The sequence below is a fragment of the Vigna umbellata genome, chromosome 1 (genome assembly GCF_029865625.1).
Source record: "Vigna umbellata cultivar VRB3 chromosome 1, Vumbellata_1.0, whole genome shotgun sequence".
In the NCBI taxonomy this organism is placed as follows: domain Eukaryota; kingdom Viridiplantae; phylum Streptophyta; class Magnoliopsida; order Fabales; family Fabaceae; genus Vigna; species Vigna umbellata.
The window spans coordinates 100924100-100941794 of NC_142165.1; the positions used below are offsets into that span (position 1 = coordinate 100924100).

Here is a 17695-nt window from a genome sequence, read left to right on the forward strand (position 1 = left end):
GCATGGTAAAAGAAGAAACAAACATCGAAAGAAAAGACGAAGAAAACCAAATAAAAAAAATCAAGTCAAAGTTCAAAAAGAGAATTGATAAGTAATACTCTCAGAGAGGGAAAGTAAGAGTCACAATAGCAATAGTCAATCCCAAAGGTTTGTAGAAGACACTAGAGCCAACTATAATTTTGACATATGATTAGTTTTAGAGGAGTGTATTGAGAATAAAAACTAAACTCTAACTGTTTGATAACAGTCTATTCACTGTTATACATATATACATTGTTTTATTCACTGTTGTACATATATACATTGTTTTGTTAATAAGAAATCACTCTCGTTTTCTCCCATCTCTGTTGCATTCTCTCAACTCCTACCATCTCTAACAGCTCCGTCCTAATGATAGCAAGATTTGCATTGGCTTTATTAATTTTAATTCTATCGGGAGATCATCCGATAACTTTTGGGCAGTAACTCTCGAATTAATTCGACGTAGCCTAAAAATATAGAATTCAATGATCCAGGTCAATTGCACTAACCCAGAAGAATAAATACAGCCCCGGTTTGGTCATGGATGGGTGTTCTTGCTCGGCCATTAGTTATAGTTACATCTGTCTCGAATATTAATACCACATACACACAAATCTAATATAAATGATGTTCATTTTAATGTGAATTGTTTTTCTTGTATGAGACATGTATTCCACTCTTGGGCAGCGATAAATAAATTGGGCAATTGATAAATGACGTGCTTTGAATCAAAGGCAGAATATGGCTAAAGAAATGCATTTAATATGCTAACAACATATATTTGAAACGAATCAGGAAATACACAATGAGGTTGATACATTCAGGTACCACAAAAAGATTTATGGAAGTGAATTAATTTACAATATTTCATCTTGTAGGGCGTAAAAAGAACCATCATCTACAGGTAACGACGGTGGGGTTCCAGGGGGTATACAAGCAGCACCGTTCTCACCAGCACATATACATAGAGCTTCAGCATCTCTGAGATTTGCATCAAGGTCGATGTGACCACTTAGCTCATTAATAAACTTCAACAGGGTGTCAAAGTCCATTTCCTCTCGAATTATTTTACCACGATACCGATTCAAGATTGCCACACACAAATACAGGTGCAGATGCTCAGACGGATAATGTGTCCATAAAACTTCCCACAAGCGCATTGTTTTCTCGTACTCAAACTCCCTGAAATATCAATCGATATCCTTTAGTTGTCAAAAGCATTTATATAAAATGCTTTAGGTAACTCTACGCAAGGCTATACCAGCCAGCAAATTAGCAAACCTATAACACTAACAAACTTACATCAAAGTGAATTTGTATATATTTTCCACGAGTAAAATCACCTATCATGTAACCTTTGAACTAAACTTATATAATTCCCCCCAACATTCTCTGTAACTGTCGAGGACACAACTACCAAGATAAAAAGAGACCAGACTTAGTGATCCTAAGAAATGTTGTTCATCATGGATAACACAATAAAACTATTGGTCACTCTAATCTGACAGAGTGGGTGCTTCTTCTCTCTGTCTGAAATGCTCTCAAGAATATGGCATCCTTCTGGCAAATCTTAGAACTAAAACACGATAATTCCAAAGTGTAAGAGAGCATTGGCCACAAAAAGAAAGCGGCACAAACTGAGATTAATTACTAGCAGCAACCGAAAGAGTAAATTTCAGATGTATGTTTGATCTTTTGGTCTATCCAGAAAACTTAGTTATAGTCAACTCCCTTCGGTTGTGCTGATATATCCAAAAACTATTTTCAGAAGGTAAGTAGAAAATAACTACACTTAACACACTCCGAAGCATTAAACATCATATGCAATATAACATGCACCAAAAGTTACTGAATTGTGACAATTTAAGTAATCCAACCTTTTAAATTGAATCAAAATCCACCGGAAGCAAAAGAAATAATTCAAGCAGTCACGTTGCTTAAAATAGTTATGCAATGGACTATCAAGCAGCTCCACCAACTGCAACAACGAATAAATGTATCAGTTCTGAATGCTAAAGCAACAGTAATAAATCTCAGTTTCAAATTTCATATAAAGAGTGTAGAGACCAAGTTACTCAATGCAGCATTATAAAGGTGGGATGTGACTGCTAGATACCATACCATCAGACATTGGCTGTAGAAAGCTCAAGTCAAAATACGATTGCATAAAATTCCTATTCTGCTATCTAGTTACATGAATCGATATGAAGCAAAGAAATATTTTGGGTTTACAATGGCCAACACAATCACCAATAAAAACCTTGAAGAAATACCCAACAAAAGCTAGTTATTGTAGATGAAAAGCCCCAGGCAATATAAACCCCACACCAAATCTCATTTCCAGTGTTGCATACCCCTCGCAATTAGATTACTAATTTCTCAACATGATTCGTGGCCCATGGGCCTGACACACCCAAGCAGGCTAACTCTGCATTAACACACTCATTCGCAATTGAGAGACATGACAGTAAGCTTCATATCCATTGATAAGAACATTGGGGAAACCATAACAAAAAACTTAATACTTAAGGCCTTTATAAACCCTACACTAGAATCTCAAATTTCAAATGTTGGACTCAAGTCCAGACTTTATAATTGGATCGTAATATCACAAGCCAAGCCTAGAGACCTCAGTCTGGTATAAGAACATTCTGTCAAAGGAATAGAACATAATTTGACCTTCACAATAAAGAAGATATTCACCTACAGTGTATTTAATGGAAAGACTTGAAAAGAAAGCACAGACGCACACAAGTCATTTGGAGTCAAACAAATAATTGCTGATTATATTAGGAATACATGTGATAGATTCCACAGGTGAGTGAAGTTATACAACCTAAGACCAGAGAGGAACAAGGAAGGTAAAGGTCTTGTTATGGACAAAATAAAATACAAAGTTGATTATTGAGGATAGTCAAGGGCATGCAATTGATCAAGATGTAATAGGAAGCACATCACCTCAAAAAACAAGAGGAACATTGTAGTGAAAATAAATAACGGAAGGCACTATTTCAACTAGGTGACAACTTTTGCATTAGTGGCACCATTGTCTCATGGCCCTGCAATTTGAGAGAAGACTGAAATTGGGAAGACATATATGTGGGCATTAATGTGCAAAATTTTGATGGATGACCCGAATCGAGAAATAGTTTCGTACAAAAAATTTGTAAAGTAGAAAAGATATCAGAACAATTTTTCATTGAAAGACCCAAGATCAGTTGAAAAGTCATGACTAAACGTCATAGGATAGTAATATCCTAAGGTTACTAGGCCCCCAAATATTGAAGTGAACAAAAACAAAAGGTGATGCAACACATTTATTGACTTGAGGACTATGTAAATGAACAGTCTAGACTTTAAGTGAAGAGTTTAAGTGAAGAGAGACTGGGAACTAAATAAGCAGCTTCTATAAATTGCAATATCCGGGGCATTGATGAGCGAGATCAGCAGGGGTAGAACAGACAGAAGCAACTGATGGTGAAAGATGATACAATCCCTTAAACTAATCTAGAACAAGAACAAAATTATTCAGACGGGAGCAAGTTTGCAAATGGAAATAAAATTGAAATGGAAACCAAGAACAAACAAGACAATTTAAAGTAAGACTTTGAAAAGGGTAAGTTCGACCAATGCCACAAATTTTAATGAGTCAATGCGAAAGTAGCATAAGGCAAAGAAATTGATGTAGCATAGCCTTGACTTGGAACCATAACTTGACAGCAGCATCCCAAATGATGTAGTTGGCTGACCCAATGAGATTTTCACAAGGGATTATGATGGTGAAACTCACAGCAGAGTTATCACTAGCAACAAGAGATGCATTGTCAGCAGAAGAAGCAATGAAAAACGATGTCAAACTGTAGGGGTGGCCAAACAGGAGTAGAGGGGCTCGTCATAGCAAAGGGGTACTCGAGGGCGTGGTTGTTGAAATCAGAAAAGTGGTTCTGCAGGATTAAGGACATGCCTGTGAACTATAAGTGGAGAGTGGCAACGTGTGGGGCAGTGTAAGGAGCTACTGCTGGTTCCATGGTCACAAAGGGAAGCAATGGTGGTTGGAGGCATGTGCTGGGGCATTGTCAACTGTATCACTATGATTGGCAGCAAAAACTTTGCAAAGTTGGACGAGAGTGTGAAAAGAATATAGTAGTGTAAAGTTAACCAATACAAACACAACAACCTAATAAATAACGATTAATGATGCAGTGCTTGAATGATTTGTTAAGGGCAGAGAATAACCTTAGATAAAGCAAAAAGTTGAGAGTGCATGCCGTTTTGATCCCGATTAAAATTGGGTCCCAGACGTTCCATTAGAGCAACAAAACACCAAAATGCCTCTGACTCATCATCCATCACAAACAATATTGGAGATAGAAGATCACTCATTCCCTGTTAAAACAGCATTTAAATAAGATTCCCTACCTATATGAGATAATAATCCAATTCTTGAATTGGAGGAAGGAAGAAGACGGCATATGGAAACAAAGATGCATGATGATTTATGGTTTCAAAATATAATTGATTCAAGATAGTAACTATTAAGATGCACCTCCTTGCTGTAGTGAATACATAACATATTCTTTATTAATCAAACAAGGGGAAGGAGCAAGACAGAATATGGAAACAATAAAGAGGCCTAACGATTCAAGGTTTCAATATATAATTGGTTCAAGAATATAATAGCCACAAAGATACTCCTCCTTGTTGTAGTGAATACATAACATATTATTTGCTTAATCTAACAAGAGGAGGAAGGGGGTAAGACAGCATATGGAAACTACAAGATGCATAATGATTCATAATTTCAAAACACACATAGTTTAAGAAGATAATAGCCATTAAGATACCCATCCCTGCTGTAGTGACTACATACATATTCTGTTTAAGGAAAAATGAGGACTCAACTTCCAAAAAGAATAACATCAAAATTTTGGTAATCAAGATATATAATATTCACAGCAATTAAAATTAAGTCCGAAATGCACGGCATAGTTACCTGGCAATAACCAAGATCGAAGTTGTAAAATGAATAGGTCAACAGTATATCTCGTAGAATATTTACATTTGGATTATCATCCCCTTCATAGAAAGGGATCGATCTATCAGTTCTCACCTTCAAAAGTACAAGATAATTAAAACTGCATTAGCATCTTTTATCTGTTCATAGTCATTCAAATTTAAAATCTGTTCCACTAGCTTACCACATCTTTCTCAATAAGCCCTTTCCTTTCCCTGAATTTTGTGAATCTTTTAGCCTGTGCAGAGGATATACTCTACAGAGAAAAAAAAAATTACAAAATTATATTTTGAACTAAGCTGACAGCTTATAGAAATAAAGCAGAAAAACAATGTTAAAAGAGATGGCAAATACATTATTAGAATTCATAATTAGAGGAAAAACAATGTGACAAGGTCACCATATTTGAGTAACTGGTAGGGTTAGGGTATGTAATAAATTGTAAGCTCCATATTTTCATTATGGTTGCATGTAAAATGTTCAACGTGGTAGCAATAACCAAGGAACTTTGGATCAAACATGGTTCCTGGACAAAAAAACTTTCACCTTATGAAAGCGCAATGTGGCCACAACTGGTTTTGCTATGTATGCTCGAAACCTAACTCATTTACAACCATATTTGATTTTATATCATAAGTCGCATCAATATACTCAACACCTCATGGATGTTTAATTTACATATTTGGCAAACAAACTATGAAGTAAAGGTATTGCAGACTATATTGTAACATTGGGATCCAAAGTATAAAAAAGGACACAGACCTCCGTACAATTAGTTCCATCAAACTTTTGATAAATAAACATTTTTCAAGTGATTAATATCAAAGCAGAAAGAGAAATACATCAATTAAAAAGAATGTAGGAGCAAATGAAAACCTGCCACTGGTTCTTTATGTTCTCATATTCTGACTTTTTAACAGACTTCTGGAATTCTCTCTCAGCATATGTTGACTCATATGGATAATATCCCAAAAGCAAACTCCAAACCTATAATTTATATATAAGCTTTAGCCGATGAAGAACATGTATTAATTTATAATCAAAATGCTTAGCATCAAAATCATTACATACGTGATAAACCAACCTCATTTCGTAATTCATGGTCAAGTCCACCATAAAATACTCTTTTTCTCAAAGCTTCTGAATCTGTGACTCGCCCTTCAGAATCCAAGAAGATAATCCACTGCAGATGTTTGATCCCAATACTAATTAGCAAACAACTGAAAACTTTGATAAATCTTTTACATAATAACACAAATGTTATCCCTCAACACTTGCAATCAGAATGGCTATAAGAAACAGGTGTCACTTCAATAATTGCAATGTGAAAGTATTGCATTTAAGATTGCGTGAAGGGCATCACCAAAACTAACATATAAGCTGTAATCCCATCTCCAGAATGCACCTTTAGTGGCACAGTATGCTAAAAATATAATTGGACGATATATTTGAGATGGAGGTTTGGAAGGGAGAGAAGACACTAAAAATATTTCATTTCAAGTAATGAATTAATGAATTCAAAAATGAAAAGTTTACCCCCCAACTCTTTTCCCTTCCAAATCATCCACCCAAATAGAGTCTTATCCACAATGACATCAACTTTCAAAATTAACGAAATTAAAAGTATAACCCAGATCAAAACATGAACAAGTAACTTAATGGATTTTCAGACAGAAAAAATCCTGAAAGTAAAAAATTTGGCTTCCTCGGGTCAAAAAAACTAATACAAGAATGCAAACCATCCATGCACATGAACTAAAATGTGTTGAAGTTGCTTTCATTCCATTTCAAACTCTCCATTTCCAAGGATTAGAATCTCCCTCGTGATGCAGTTTAAATCCTTTAAGTTCCTTTATTTTCCCTTCCAACACAGTAAAAATTAAAAAGTTATCAAGATCAGCTACAAATAAACTCCTTGATGTTTCAGCCATTTTCAATTTTTCATGTAAAACTAATTTGTAACACAAATTCCTTAAAGTTCAGATTAGAATGAAAATGTTAAATCTATTAGTTCTTATATCCCGTAAATCACAAGGGAAGCAACAGCTTTCAAAAACAGAACATAGGGTACCTTGTAAACTGGCTCAACTACTGGGTGATGTCAAATCTTATAGAACTTCATGTTTTATTCTAACTCAAACTCCAAGAAGGTCATTTACAATTATCTGGTCTACCCTAATTTTTACTGAAAATATGTAAAGAAAATAAAAAAAATATTAAAATTTGATTATATCAATATTTATTTTAATAACACTGAATTAAGGATAAAATAAACATCAACGAACATCATATCCAGCATCTGTGGGAGGGAGTAAAACCAACAAATCTAACTGAGTGTTGCAAACGGTTAAACTAAATCCTTCTAGATTGCTAATAACAACTGGATCAGAACATGAAAACAGATTCTTCATTGCCTGCACATAAACTGAATTATCAGTTTTTACAAGGTATGCACTCCCCACGACAATGATCAACTATCACACCCCTTCCTAACTCAACTAGCTTTTTATCATACCCATCCAATTAATAACCAACCACTTACAGGTAGCTTCTATCTGATATAATTATTCAGAGTCTTATCCTGTGTCCCTTCTATTTTTCCTACTTTCGACACTCTTGATACGAGGCCTCAGCAATCAATCAATCCCCCCTAAAAACCCAACTTGTCCTCAAGGTGAAATTCAATATCTTATGCTGACTCCCAACTAGTCCCGTCATCTGGTAGATCCTTCTGCATAATTAACACCTCCACAGTGGGTGCCATTCTCTCATAGTCTTCTCTACTGCTTATCTTGCAGACGTGGGTATGTCCAAACTTCTCATAAACCCTGAAACACTCCCCTTTTCTGACCTTGTCTCGTATTTCTGCTTCTAACAGTCTCTTGAAAGGCAGTACTCCTAAATACAAATCACTTTCAGATGCTAAAATTCCAGTGCCAATTGGATCTATTATTTGTAATGATCTGATAAGAACTAGCTCCCTTCCTCCAAGATGGCCTCCTGTGTTCGCCACTGCAAATTTCTATTTTTGAGCTTTGCTCATCCTGTCTGACAGTCTTCTTGATTCAAAATCCTTCAACTCTTCACGCATCTTATCCTTCACGTTGTTCAAGAACATGTCCATCAGGTACTACTCTTCAAAAGCCTCCATTACCCCTAAATATAATTCAAATTGAGTGATAACAAGTTCACAGATCTGGCCTGTTCAGAGCTAACACCAATTCAAAATGACTTTTTTATCATAGTGGGATGGAATCTTTGGATGAAAACATTCTTGATCCCTTGCCAGGATGGTTTGGTTAACAAGATTCCCCCCATTGGTACCATCATCCTAAGGCTTCTATGAAGATATAAGGTGATAGGATATAATGGGTTTAAGATAGAAGGAAGAAGAAATGAGAGGGTGGTTAAGAGGGAAAGGTTATTGACAATTAGTTAGTGAGTGGGAAGGGGAAGGGAGAGTTTATAAATAGTGTGTTTTGTACAAGATTAGTTAGTCATTTTGTACATTTGGGTATAGATTGGATATTTGTTCCAGTGGAGGTGATTCTTTGTACTTTGTTTCACTCATACATCAATAATATACAGTTTTGTGTCTTTTCGTGTGTGTTTGAGAGTTGAGGAGTGTTGTTCGGCTTCTTGACAAAAGAAGCCTATCAAGTTTGGTTCGACTACCGGATTCCCTTAGGAGAGGACTATCGGATTCCCTTAGGGAGGAGAATGTGATGGAAGGAAGAATCAATACTTTGGAAGGAAAAGTCAATACTTTGGAAGGAAAAGTCAATACTGTGGAGAGGTGGGCCAACAAACAGAAAAAGGTGCTGGCAAAACAGAGAAGAAATATCCAAGAAATGATATTGGAAGACCAGAATCAAGAAAGGGACTCAAAAAGAAGGGAGAAATCTCTTAACAGAGCAAGAAGGGGAGGGAAAGAGGAATTTCTGCAAGACAACAAGAAAGGAAAGAAAGAAGTAACGGAGTAATGAAAGATGGAGAAGAACTACCCAAGAAATAAAAGAAATGATGCAGAATATCAAGATTCAATAAATTAGCAAGAAGTGATGAATCTGCCATGAAAGGAAAGAAAGGGAAAAATGGGGAGGGATGTTGTGAAAGGTAGTCAACTAGACATCAAGACATCCAATAAACCCTCATATGGAGGAGAAAATTCAACCAATGGGGAGAAGAAAAGAGAAAGGGATATCAGTGAAGAGGGGAATGTTGTTACCATTACAACAGGGAGTAGAGTGTCAGAAGCTGTTGTTTTGAGTGTTGATTGTTTAAGAGGAATTAGAGGGGAAGACAGGAGAGAAAAAAATATATGTGAAGGGAAAGGCAAAGACAAAAACTGTGATGGAGAAAATGTCGATGATGCTGCGGAGAAAATGGTAGAAGTTGTTGATGTAAGGGTGGATAATTCACAAATGTTGATAGGGAAAATACATCAGGTGAAGAGGTGAAGACCATGATGGGAAGGTTGTGACTCTTGCTTCTCCAAGTAAAGGTGCAAAAGCTACTGTTTTTAGTGAAGATAGAGTGGTAGGTTGTGGTGGGTATGTCAAAACAATGAAGAAAGGGGAAGAATTGATGAGGTCTAGGGTTAAAACAGTGGTGTCAGGGAGTGACCCAATTGTGGTCTAGGTGTCCATGGGTGCATCCACTAGGGCTGCTACAGATCCATTTCCTGAAATTACTGAGGTTATAACACCTGCAGATCTAGCTTCTAGCAATGGCCACAAAGGAATTTCCAAGTTTCTTGCAAAATCTTTATTAACTAGTCTCTTATATTACACACATTGGTGAAAGGTAAAGATGGTAGAAAAGAAACTTCAGGAATGGAAGTAGTGCAAACAGTTTCAGAAGCAAACTAGAATACTTGTGCTCCGCAATGTAAGAGGTCACATGTCAAAAAGCAGTATAGAACAGTCATATGGTCCAAGGGAATCTTGGAAAAGGAGCAGTTCTTATTAATGGAACAGAAGGAGACAATAATTCTTTCATATAGACCACCACCCAGGCCTCCAGACCTGAATTGGAGGACAGTGGCGAGTGGGTTCCCTTCATATGATAACACAATGATGAAAAGGAGCCATGAGATCAAGCTTCATGGTTCCAACCTTGAGGACAAGGTTGTTCTACAACAGACTGTAATGATAGGATATAAGGTGATAGGGTATAATAGGTTTAAGATAGAAAGAAGAAGAAATGAGAGAGCAGTTAGGACAGAAAGGTTGTTGACCGTTAGTTAGTAAGTGGAAAGGGGAAGGGAGAGTTTATAAAAAGAGTGTGTTTTGTATAGGAGTAGTTAGTCATTTTGTACATTTGGGTATAGACTGGATAATTGTACCAGTGGAGGGAGAGAGGCTTCCTTGGGGGGTGATTCTTTGAACTTTGTTTCACTCATACATCAATAATATACATATTGTTTTGTTGTTCAGCTTCTTGACAAAAGAAGCCTATCATTCTATCCCTAAAGCCACCTTAACAGCGTGCATCTTTTCCCCTTCTACCACTCCTCTCAATCTGAAATCCAGCTTGCTAACCCAACTACATGTTTCTTTCCCAACAAACAGGTATCTGCAATTTCCTCCGTCTATCACTTGACAGATTCCATGATGGTGATCAGCATAAGCTTTCTTGGGTCACTTCATAGTGCTTGAGCAGAAGACCACCAAGAACTGGCATGACTCCTCCAATTAGAGTTTTCAAGAATCCCATCATGCATGACTTGACAATCTTTCAAGCAATACCTATAACAGAAGAATTGCACAATTCATTTGTGCGATTCACACGCTTCAAGTGAAATTTGTGCGACCAAGCTGAAGATATTCTATTGTGATTAACCATGCATCCAACAAGTAACCAACTAACTGTTGTTAGCCAATATTTATTTTTGTTACAATTACTCAGGGGCTTATCCTCTGTTTCTCCAATTTATTCTACCGTTAAACACTCCTAATAAGAGGCCTTAGCTACCAACAGATTGCATCATTTGCAAAAGAAACAATAAGCAAAAATTGCACGTTTACAACGGCCATCATGCAAAAGAGTATATGCAAAAGAAGATCTTATACATAATATGATGATTTTAGCAGCCTGTATGAGAAATACTATCTATTATATCAAATATACATTTCATACCTCTCCAGAACCTAGAGGTGGTTGCCGTGGTTTTCCCCATACTAATGATAAATTATCAAACTGCCAGAAGAGAGACAAAAGACCATATAATTAATATTGTACAGTGGAAAAGGGAATCGGGGGAAAATACACTATATTTTATACAAATATAAGCAGAGTATCCAAAACCAAATCATAAAAATAGACACTAAATAGATATTACCTCCACAAACTTCAGATTATATGTAACAGCTATGGACAATCAATTTTTTAAAAAATATCAGCAGTATTCTAAATCAATTCAAAACAGTAGAAATTAAATATAATATTTCCTCCATAAAATTAAGATTATGCACAACAGCTATGGACAAGCAATTTTTTACAAATATAAGAAGTATGCCAAATCAATTCATAACAGTAGACACTATGATATTACCTCCACAATTTCAAATTATTCATCACAGATTTACAGAAGCCAACTTAACACATGGACAAGGAAATTGACTTTAATTGGTCATTTTTAATAAGTCAGTGTGACTGTTAAAAATGGACTTTAAATCTAACTCAACCCCACAAAACCGGCTTATAATATAAGGTTTGGACCCACTTATAAACTATGAAATGACCTTATCTCTAGTAGATGTGAGACTTTCAACACACCCCCTCATGTCGAGGTATATACATCTCGAACGTGGGATTAGACATTTTTAATGGGTGGTCCAATAGCGGCCCGATAGCGGGTGGAACAATATGTCCAGCAAACAACAAATATCGCTAGGATAGGCTCTAACCATGGCTCTGATACCATGTTAGAAGTGGACTTTAAGCCTAACTCAACTCCACAAAACCGGCTTATAGGGTGAGGTTTGCACCCACTTATAAACTATGAAAATGGCCTTATCTCTAGTCGATGTGGAACTTCCAACAATGACATTGAACAAATCCTAGCACCTTAAATATGAACAAAATAGTACAATACTTCTATTGTTTTATCCTTTTCTAATATTTGTTTCTTTCATCAACGAAGCACTTATTGATGCCTGTTACCTCAGCAAATTAAAAAACCTTGTACTTAATGAAATATCTTGAAAGTAGCCAATGGAACTATTAGAGTAACCCAGATCAGAAGCTTCACAACGGCCTCCATCTCACATCAGATCATTAGTCAATGCCATCGCACTGTTCATTGTAAGTTAATTACGTTCAGGGTAGAAGATACCAACAAAGTAGGCACACCAAACATTTCTAATTACAATAATTCTTGTGCCTGAAAAAACAAGTTTCCATGCAGATAGTAAACTAAAATTTACAGTTGTGATGCAAGAAAAATAGGTTACCTCCTGAGAATCCAAGGCAACACAACTTTCATCAGAAGTCTTTTCCTCAACGAGGGAAGACTTCCTAGGATGATGATCAAGATTAGTCTGGGCATGGGTCCTCCTCTCACTGAATCCATTACTATGGTTTTCCCTAAAAAGTTGTGATGTTGTCTCTCGGGCAAATTTTGTGACAAGCGAAAACTTCTCTAAAACATTAATAGAGAGGTCTCGAGCAGGATCTACTTTATGACTAGGTCTCCCATGGAACTGAGCAGCACTAAAACTTCCATTATTGACATCATTATCAGCCCTTCCTTGGTTCTCATTCAGAACGGATTCATCAACAGAGAGATTTGAAGGTCCACATGCAATGGGAACAGCTCTGGGCAGCTCCAAGGAAGACAAAGTCCTCTGGATGTCATTGCAAATGTTTAGAAAAAATATAGCAATCCAATTTAAATAGCTTGATATTTAACTATTATAAAAAAAGGGCTTCACAGACCTAAGGGAATTATAGACATAAGCACTTTCATTCATCTCATTTTTCTAGCAAGACAATTTATTAACATTTGGACTGTGAGAATGAGAACAAAACAGGAACAAGTTGCTTATGATCTTCTACCACTGATGTAAATTCTCCTTTGCAAAATATTATTTTCAATCTACAAAGGATAGTATGAATCTATGATCCCGCAGGAAAACCAAACAAAGTCAATTGAATATTAAACAACTCATACCTGCAGTGTATTCTGAAAATCATTTACAAGGAATACGTTGGCATCCTCTTCAGATCTACATTAGGCATAAGAATAAGATTATGCGAACAAACTTGCATGAAAAACTTGAATAAGAAATCACAGAAACATGCTGCAAATATAATATCATTTGTCTTGCAAATATAATATAAGAATAATGGTAGCATTAAAGAGTGATCTTGATGTGAACAAAGGAGGAAATGGCTTATGTAAATTTGTAAATTACAATCTGCAACTGTAGAAAATGCGCTTGATGATGATTCTCCATCATCTAAAAAATCATTGCACTTATTAGGATGTCATGAATGTTGCACATACCTCATCACTTCTTCATGACTAAAAATGGTTAACTCTTGCAAATAATACATAATGATATCATACGAAATTAATTTTTCTGATCAATAAAACACTGCCAAATTGTATGTTCATCATTTCATACACATTGAAATAACATCATATAAATCCAGAGAAACAAATGCAGGATCAACAACTAGCTACATAAGATTGGCTATGACAATATTAATAATTCCAAATTAAAAAGAAAATTAAAAAAAATAAAAAAAATCAGTAGAGGCATGATATGAGGCTAACCTCACAAGAAGAACATGCTGCTTTATTGTAGCTAGGAATTCTTTGACTCCTCCACTATAAAAATAGAGTGGAGGATAAGCAAGTCCTGCAAAATTTTATCCAGACAAGATTGAATTGTAGAACACATCATATAATAAGGAATAGACCGAGTCAAACATCTAGAGCTGCCAGGGATGTAAATAGTGTCAACGAGAAACACAAACATCTTATTTACCAAATCATTGTTATTCAGAATACTTCAAAATACTACAACTAGATAAATTTAACAGAGATTACTTCAGAAATGAACCATAACAACCTTTCAAAGGGAAGTCATACGCCACTGAGCCAGCAATTAAGTTCAATAGCAGATAAATAAAAAGACAAGACAAAACAATTTAATCAATACAAATGAAGCATACAAATCAAGAAATGACAGCTTGGTACTCAAACACTTGGAAAAACAACTCATATTGAAGTTACAAGCATTGGTGCGCCAACATTGGCAAAAACAACTCATGATAGTATTGAAATGCAACAAAATACACCGACTGCTTAAAAAGGAAGCATCAAAATGTATTGAGATTGAAAAAATCATCAAAAACAAATGGACGTAATTGTATTTTCTGACATTTATTATTGAAAACATACTCAATCTTAGAAAGTGGAACGAATCAGCTAAAAAATGATAGCAGGAGGCAGAATAATTGCTATTTTAAATGCATACAAAATAACTTATACTACATATATAAATACTAAAAAAATTCATAATAAACAATAAGTCACAATAATCACCATCAAACTGTGAGCAATAAAAACATTGTAATGAAGCCAAAAAAAAGTAAAAGATGATGATGAAATTAATAAAAAAGTCATAATAAAGTACATAAAAAATTATCAGAAAGTAAAATGGGTGTGAAGTCTAAAGAAAGAAGGATAAGAAGTACTCCTATAATGTCGGAAGTAATCAAGGTCAAAACAAATGTAACAGTCATGAATATATTACCCCCCAACAACAATAAACAATACTTCAAGGGTAAAATTGGAATTTTGAACCTTATACCAGAGTAGGGAAAGCATGTACTGTTTTTCCTTCTATAGGCATTATAGAAAACAACTCCCACTGCTCCTCTATTTGAATCCCATATTGACCAAGACCACTATGAATAAAAAGGAAAGATATGACATTTTTTAAATTTTATTTAACATTTTTAAATACACTAAACTTTATTTTTCAACTATCATATTACAAGACTGATGAGTCCCAAACCCCTATCAAGGATGGAGGAAAGTGTTTAAGGAAAATAAGCAAGATTGGAGGGAGGTTTCTTGACCTTTCTTCTATTAGTGTGCTTAGTTTTTGTCTTAAATAAATTCTAGACTCATGTTTGTGTCTTGGGTTTTGCAGATTTGATAGTAGCACCTCCCCTTTTAAGGTTGTCACCTTTTAGAGGAATGAAGGGCTTAGGAGGACGCTAGACCAAGGAGTGTACTCACCACACCCATAGTTTTGCTAAGAAGACACCCTTAGAAGTGGAGAAGAGAGCTTCATGAAAGTGGAGAAGAGAGCATCTTGGAGTGAGGGCTATGCACACTTGAAGGAGAGAGAATGCGCTTTTTGAAGATTTTACAAATGATTGGAGAATTATCACCTTCCCTCATCATTAGGCTTCTAGAAAGATACTTTGTGATTTTGCTAGTGTATCCCTCATCTTTGTATTATTGCTAGGAGGTCCCACTCTAAGCCTATTTAAAAGGATCTCCTCCCCACTTGTAAAGTGTTGGTGAATGAAGAAGTTATTATAGCCATTTTTGGTTGTGGGTGCCTCTCTTTGAGAGTGAGCTCATCCTTTGATCTTATCTTGAACTTTGGTTCATGCGGTTTCTTTATTTCAAATCCCTTTATATTATGTTCATTGCTTCTGCTCCTTTATGATTATGTCTTGTCATTTTGTTCATTTTATTTGCTTATCTTGAATCAATCTTCTCTTATTTCTTATGATTATCGAGTCTATTAAAGTGAATCTTCACATCTAGATAACCTTGTTATCTTAATATCCAATGGGGATCTTCTTGATACTTTCTTAAGCAACATAACACAAACTCCTTGTCCTCTAGAAACAAGAGACTCTCGCAGGAACCCCTTCCTAAACTTTTCAAAAGTTACTGAGCCTACATCCATGCATCACAGATTGAGATGCATTCATTTATGTTGGAAATATAGCATTTACAGTTTATCAACCTTCCAATTAGCTTTGTTCCATACACCTATCTTAGGAAATTGCCACATTTTAACCGTTCTCTTGAAAATAATAGTAGTGGCATAGTATTTTTGTAACCATTTATGTTATAAACTGATCAAGTACATTAAAAAAAAATCTGTCCTTTTCTCACATTCTATCACCAACTTAAAGAAACCTTCTATTAACTTTTCCAGTGCTAGACACGGCTAGACCAATTAGACAACACTTGAAATGTTCACATATAGTTAGCTTTTTATTCAATCAGGCTGGCATGCTTAGACTAGGTTCCCTTCTGGTTTTCGTTAGGCATATAGAAGTCAGTGCTGGCTGATGGGTTTTCAGCGCAAATTTTGATAACCCCAATTCTTAAACTTTAATAACCAATTTTGAGTTCTATGGAAGGGTATCCACTTATGCACTGTCTGCAGATTAAAATCCAGATGAATTATACACCAGCACATCAGTTAGCTTACCAGAAAAGGGCAGAACACATGTAGAAATTTTAAGTCACCTGCCCTACAAAAGAATTATTTATCATCCATCCAAGATATTGAACTTATGTCCAGAATAACTGGAATTAACACCCTGTGACCAATTTGTTATTACATTATCAAGTCATGTGTACCTCTTGATTTCATATAAGATATGGGTAAATACACCTAAAAAATAAACTACCTGGTTTATAGAAGGCCAGAAGTGTAATATAGAACAAAACAATTATAAAAAAAAAAACATATAACACCCACCGTATTCATAAAGAGTAATTCACCTGATGATAGAACAACGATGATATATGGCCACGCAAGAGCAGGAGTATGCCTCCGGATGGACCTGATTTCAGTGAAGGACACCGCCTTTATGGTATATAGGTTTCTTTCTGAGTATGAAATGGAAAAAAATAAAAATAAACGTATTGATCGCGTTGCACGGAGCAAGAAAGTCATACAGAATGTAAACTACCATCATCAGACAGCCTGGCCTCTGAGCTATTCCCTTTGTAAGGTATCCAAGTCTAGAAGCGGCAAGAAGACATTTGATTTAATTAATAATTAATAGTACAAGACCAAAAAGAAACTAAAATAATTAATGATCACCATAAACAAAGACGAGTTTTGCTTAATCAATTTCAATCTTCCACTGATTCTTTCAGATGCAAACTGAGTCGGATGAATTGCGACATTTTCTTTCGTAAATACAATTTCGGCATCTTCCCGAAGGGAGTTCTTGGTACTGTCACTCCGCAGCATCATGCTAGCAGATCCCTAATCCCAATCAATCCGAGAAGAAAAATGGAAAAGTCAGTCAAATTTAAGAATAAAAGGCAGTGCATGAGTGGAGTATTCAATTGAATCGCCGAAAACCCTGATTGAAACGCAAATTGATCGAAAAAAGCAAAAGGTCACGACAAATCGTGAAGTTAGAAGGGCGACGGTCTTACATGTTGCTGCGACGCGGCGTAATCGGCGTCGTCGGATAAATCGTGAACCTCTGATTCTAACATGGAGGATTTCGCAGAGAACTAAAGGCTACAAGAACGAAATAGAGATATCTTGGTGGCGAAGGAAAACCCGTTGTGCGGGGAAATTAGAGAATGGAGAGAACGTAATGGCTGTTACTCGTTTCGTTTGTCTTCGACGCGGGTACGGAATCGTT

At 35.8% G+C, this 17695-nt stretch overlaps 1 protein-coding gene across 1 annotated transcript; it reads right to left on the reverse strand.

The window, feature by feature from the left end:
- Window positions 1-763: 763 nt before the first annotated feature.
- On the reverse strand, window positions 764-17692 carry LOC124828199 (RabGAP/TBC domain-containing protein). Its single transcript, XM_047301438.2, has 15 exons — window positions 17481-17692; window positions 17137-17304; window positions 17003-17054; window positions 16812-16919; window positions 13821-13905; window positions 13212-13266; window positions 12493-12885; window positions 11177-11236; window positions 6120-6218; window positions 5912-6022; window positions 5220-5291; window positions 5015-5131; window positions 4258-4407; window positions 1899-1999; window positions 764-1203 (listed from the first exon to the last, which is right to left on the reverse strand). The coding sequence occupies exons 1-15, from the start codon at window positions 17541-17543 to the stop codon at window positions 879-881; spliced, it is 1959 nt and encodes a 652-aa protein (XP_047157394.1). The 5' UTR covers window positions 17544-17692; the 3' UTR covers window positions 764-878.
- Window positions 17693-17695: the final 3 nt, after the last annotated feature.

Excerpts from the sequence above, each read along its gene's own strand:
- LOC124828199 (XM_047301438.2), bottom strand. The coding sequence starts at position 17,543 with ATGTTAGAATCAGAGGTTCACGATTTATCCGACGACGCCGATTACGCC. Across the intron at positions 17,305-17,480 it reads ACGCCGCGTCGCAGCAACAT|GGATCTGCTAGCATGATGCT; the intron begins GTAAGACCGTCG and ends GATTGGGATTAG. Across the intron at positions 1,204-1,898 it reads ATTTTGATTCAATTTAAAAG|GGAGTTTGAGTACGAGAAAA; the intron begins GTTGGATTACTT and ends TTGATATTTCAG.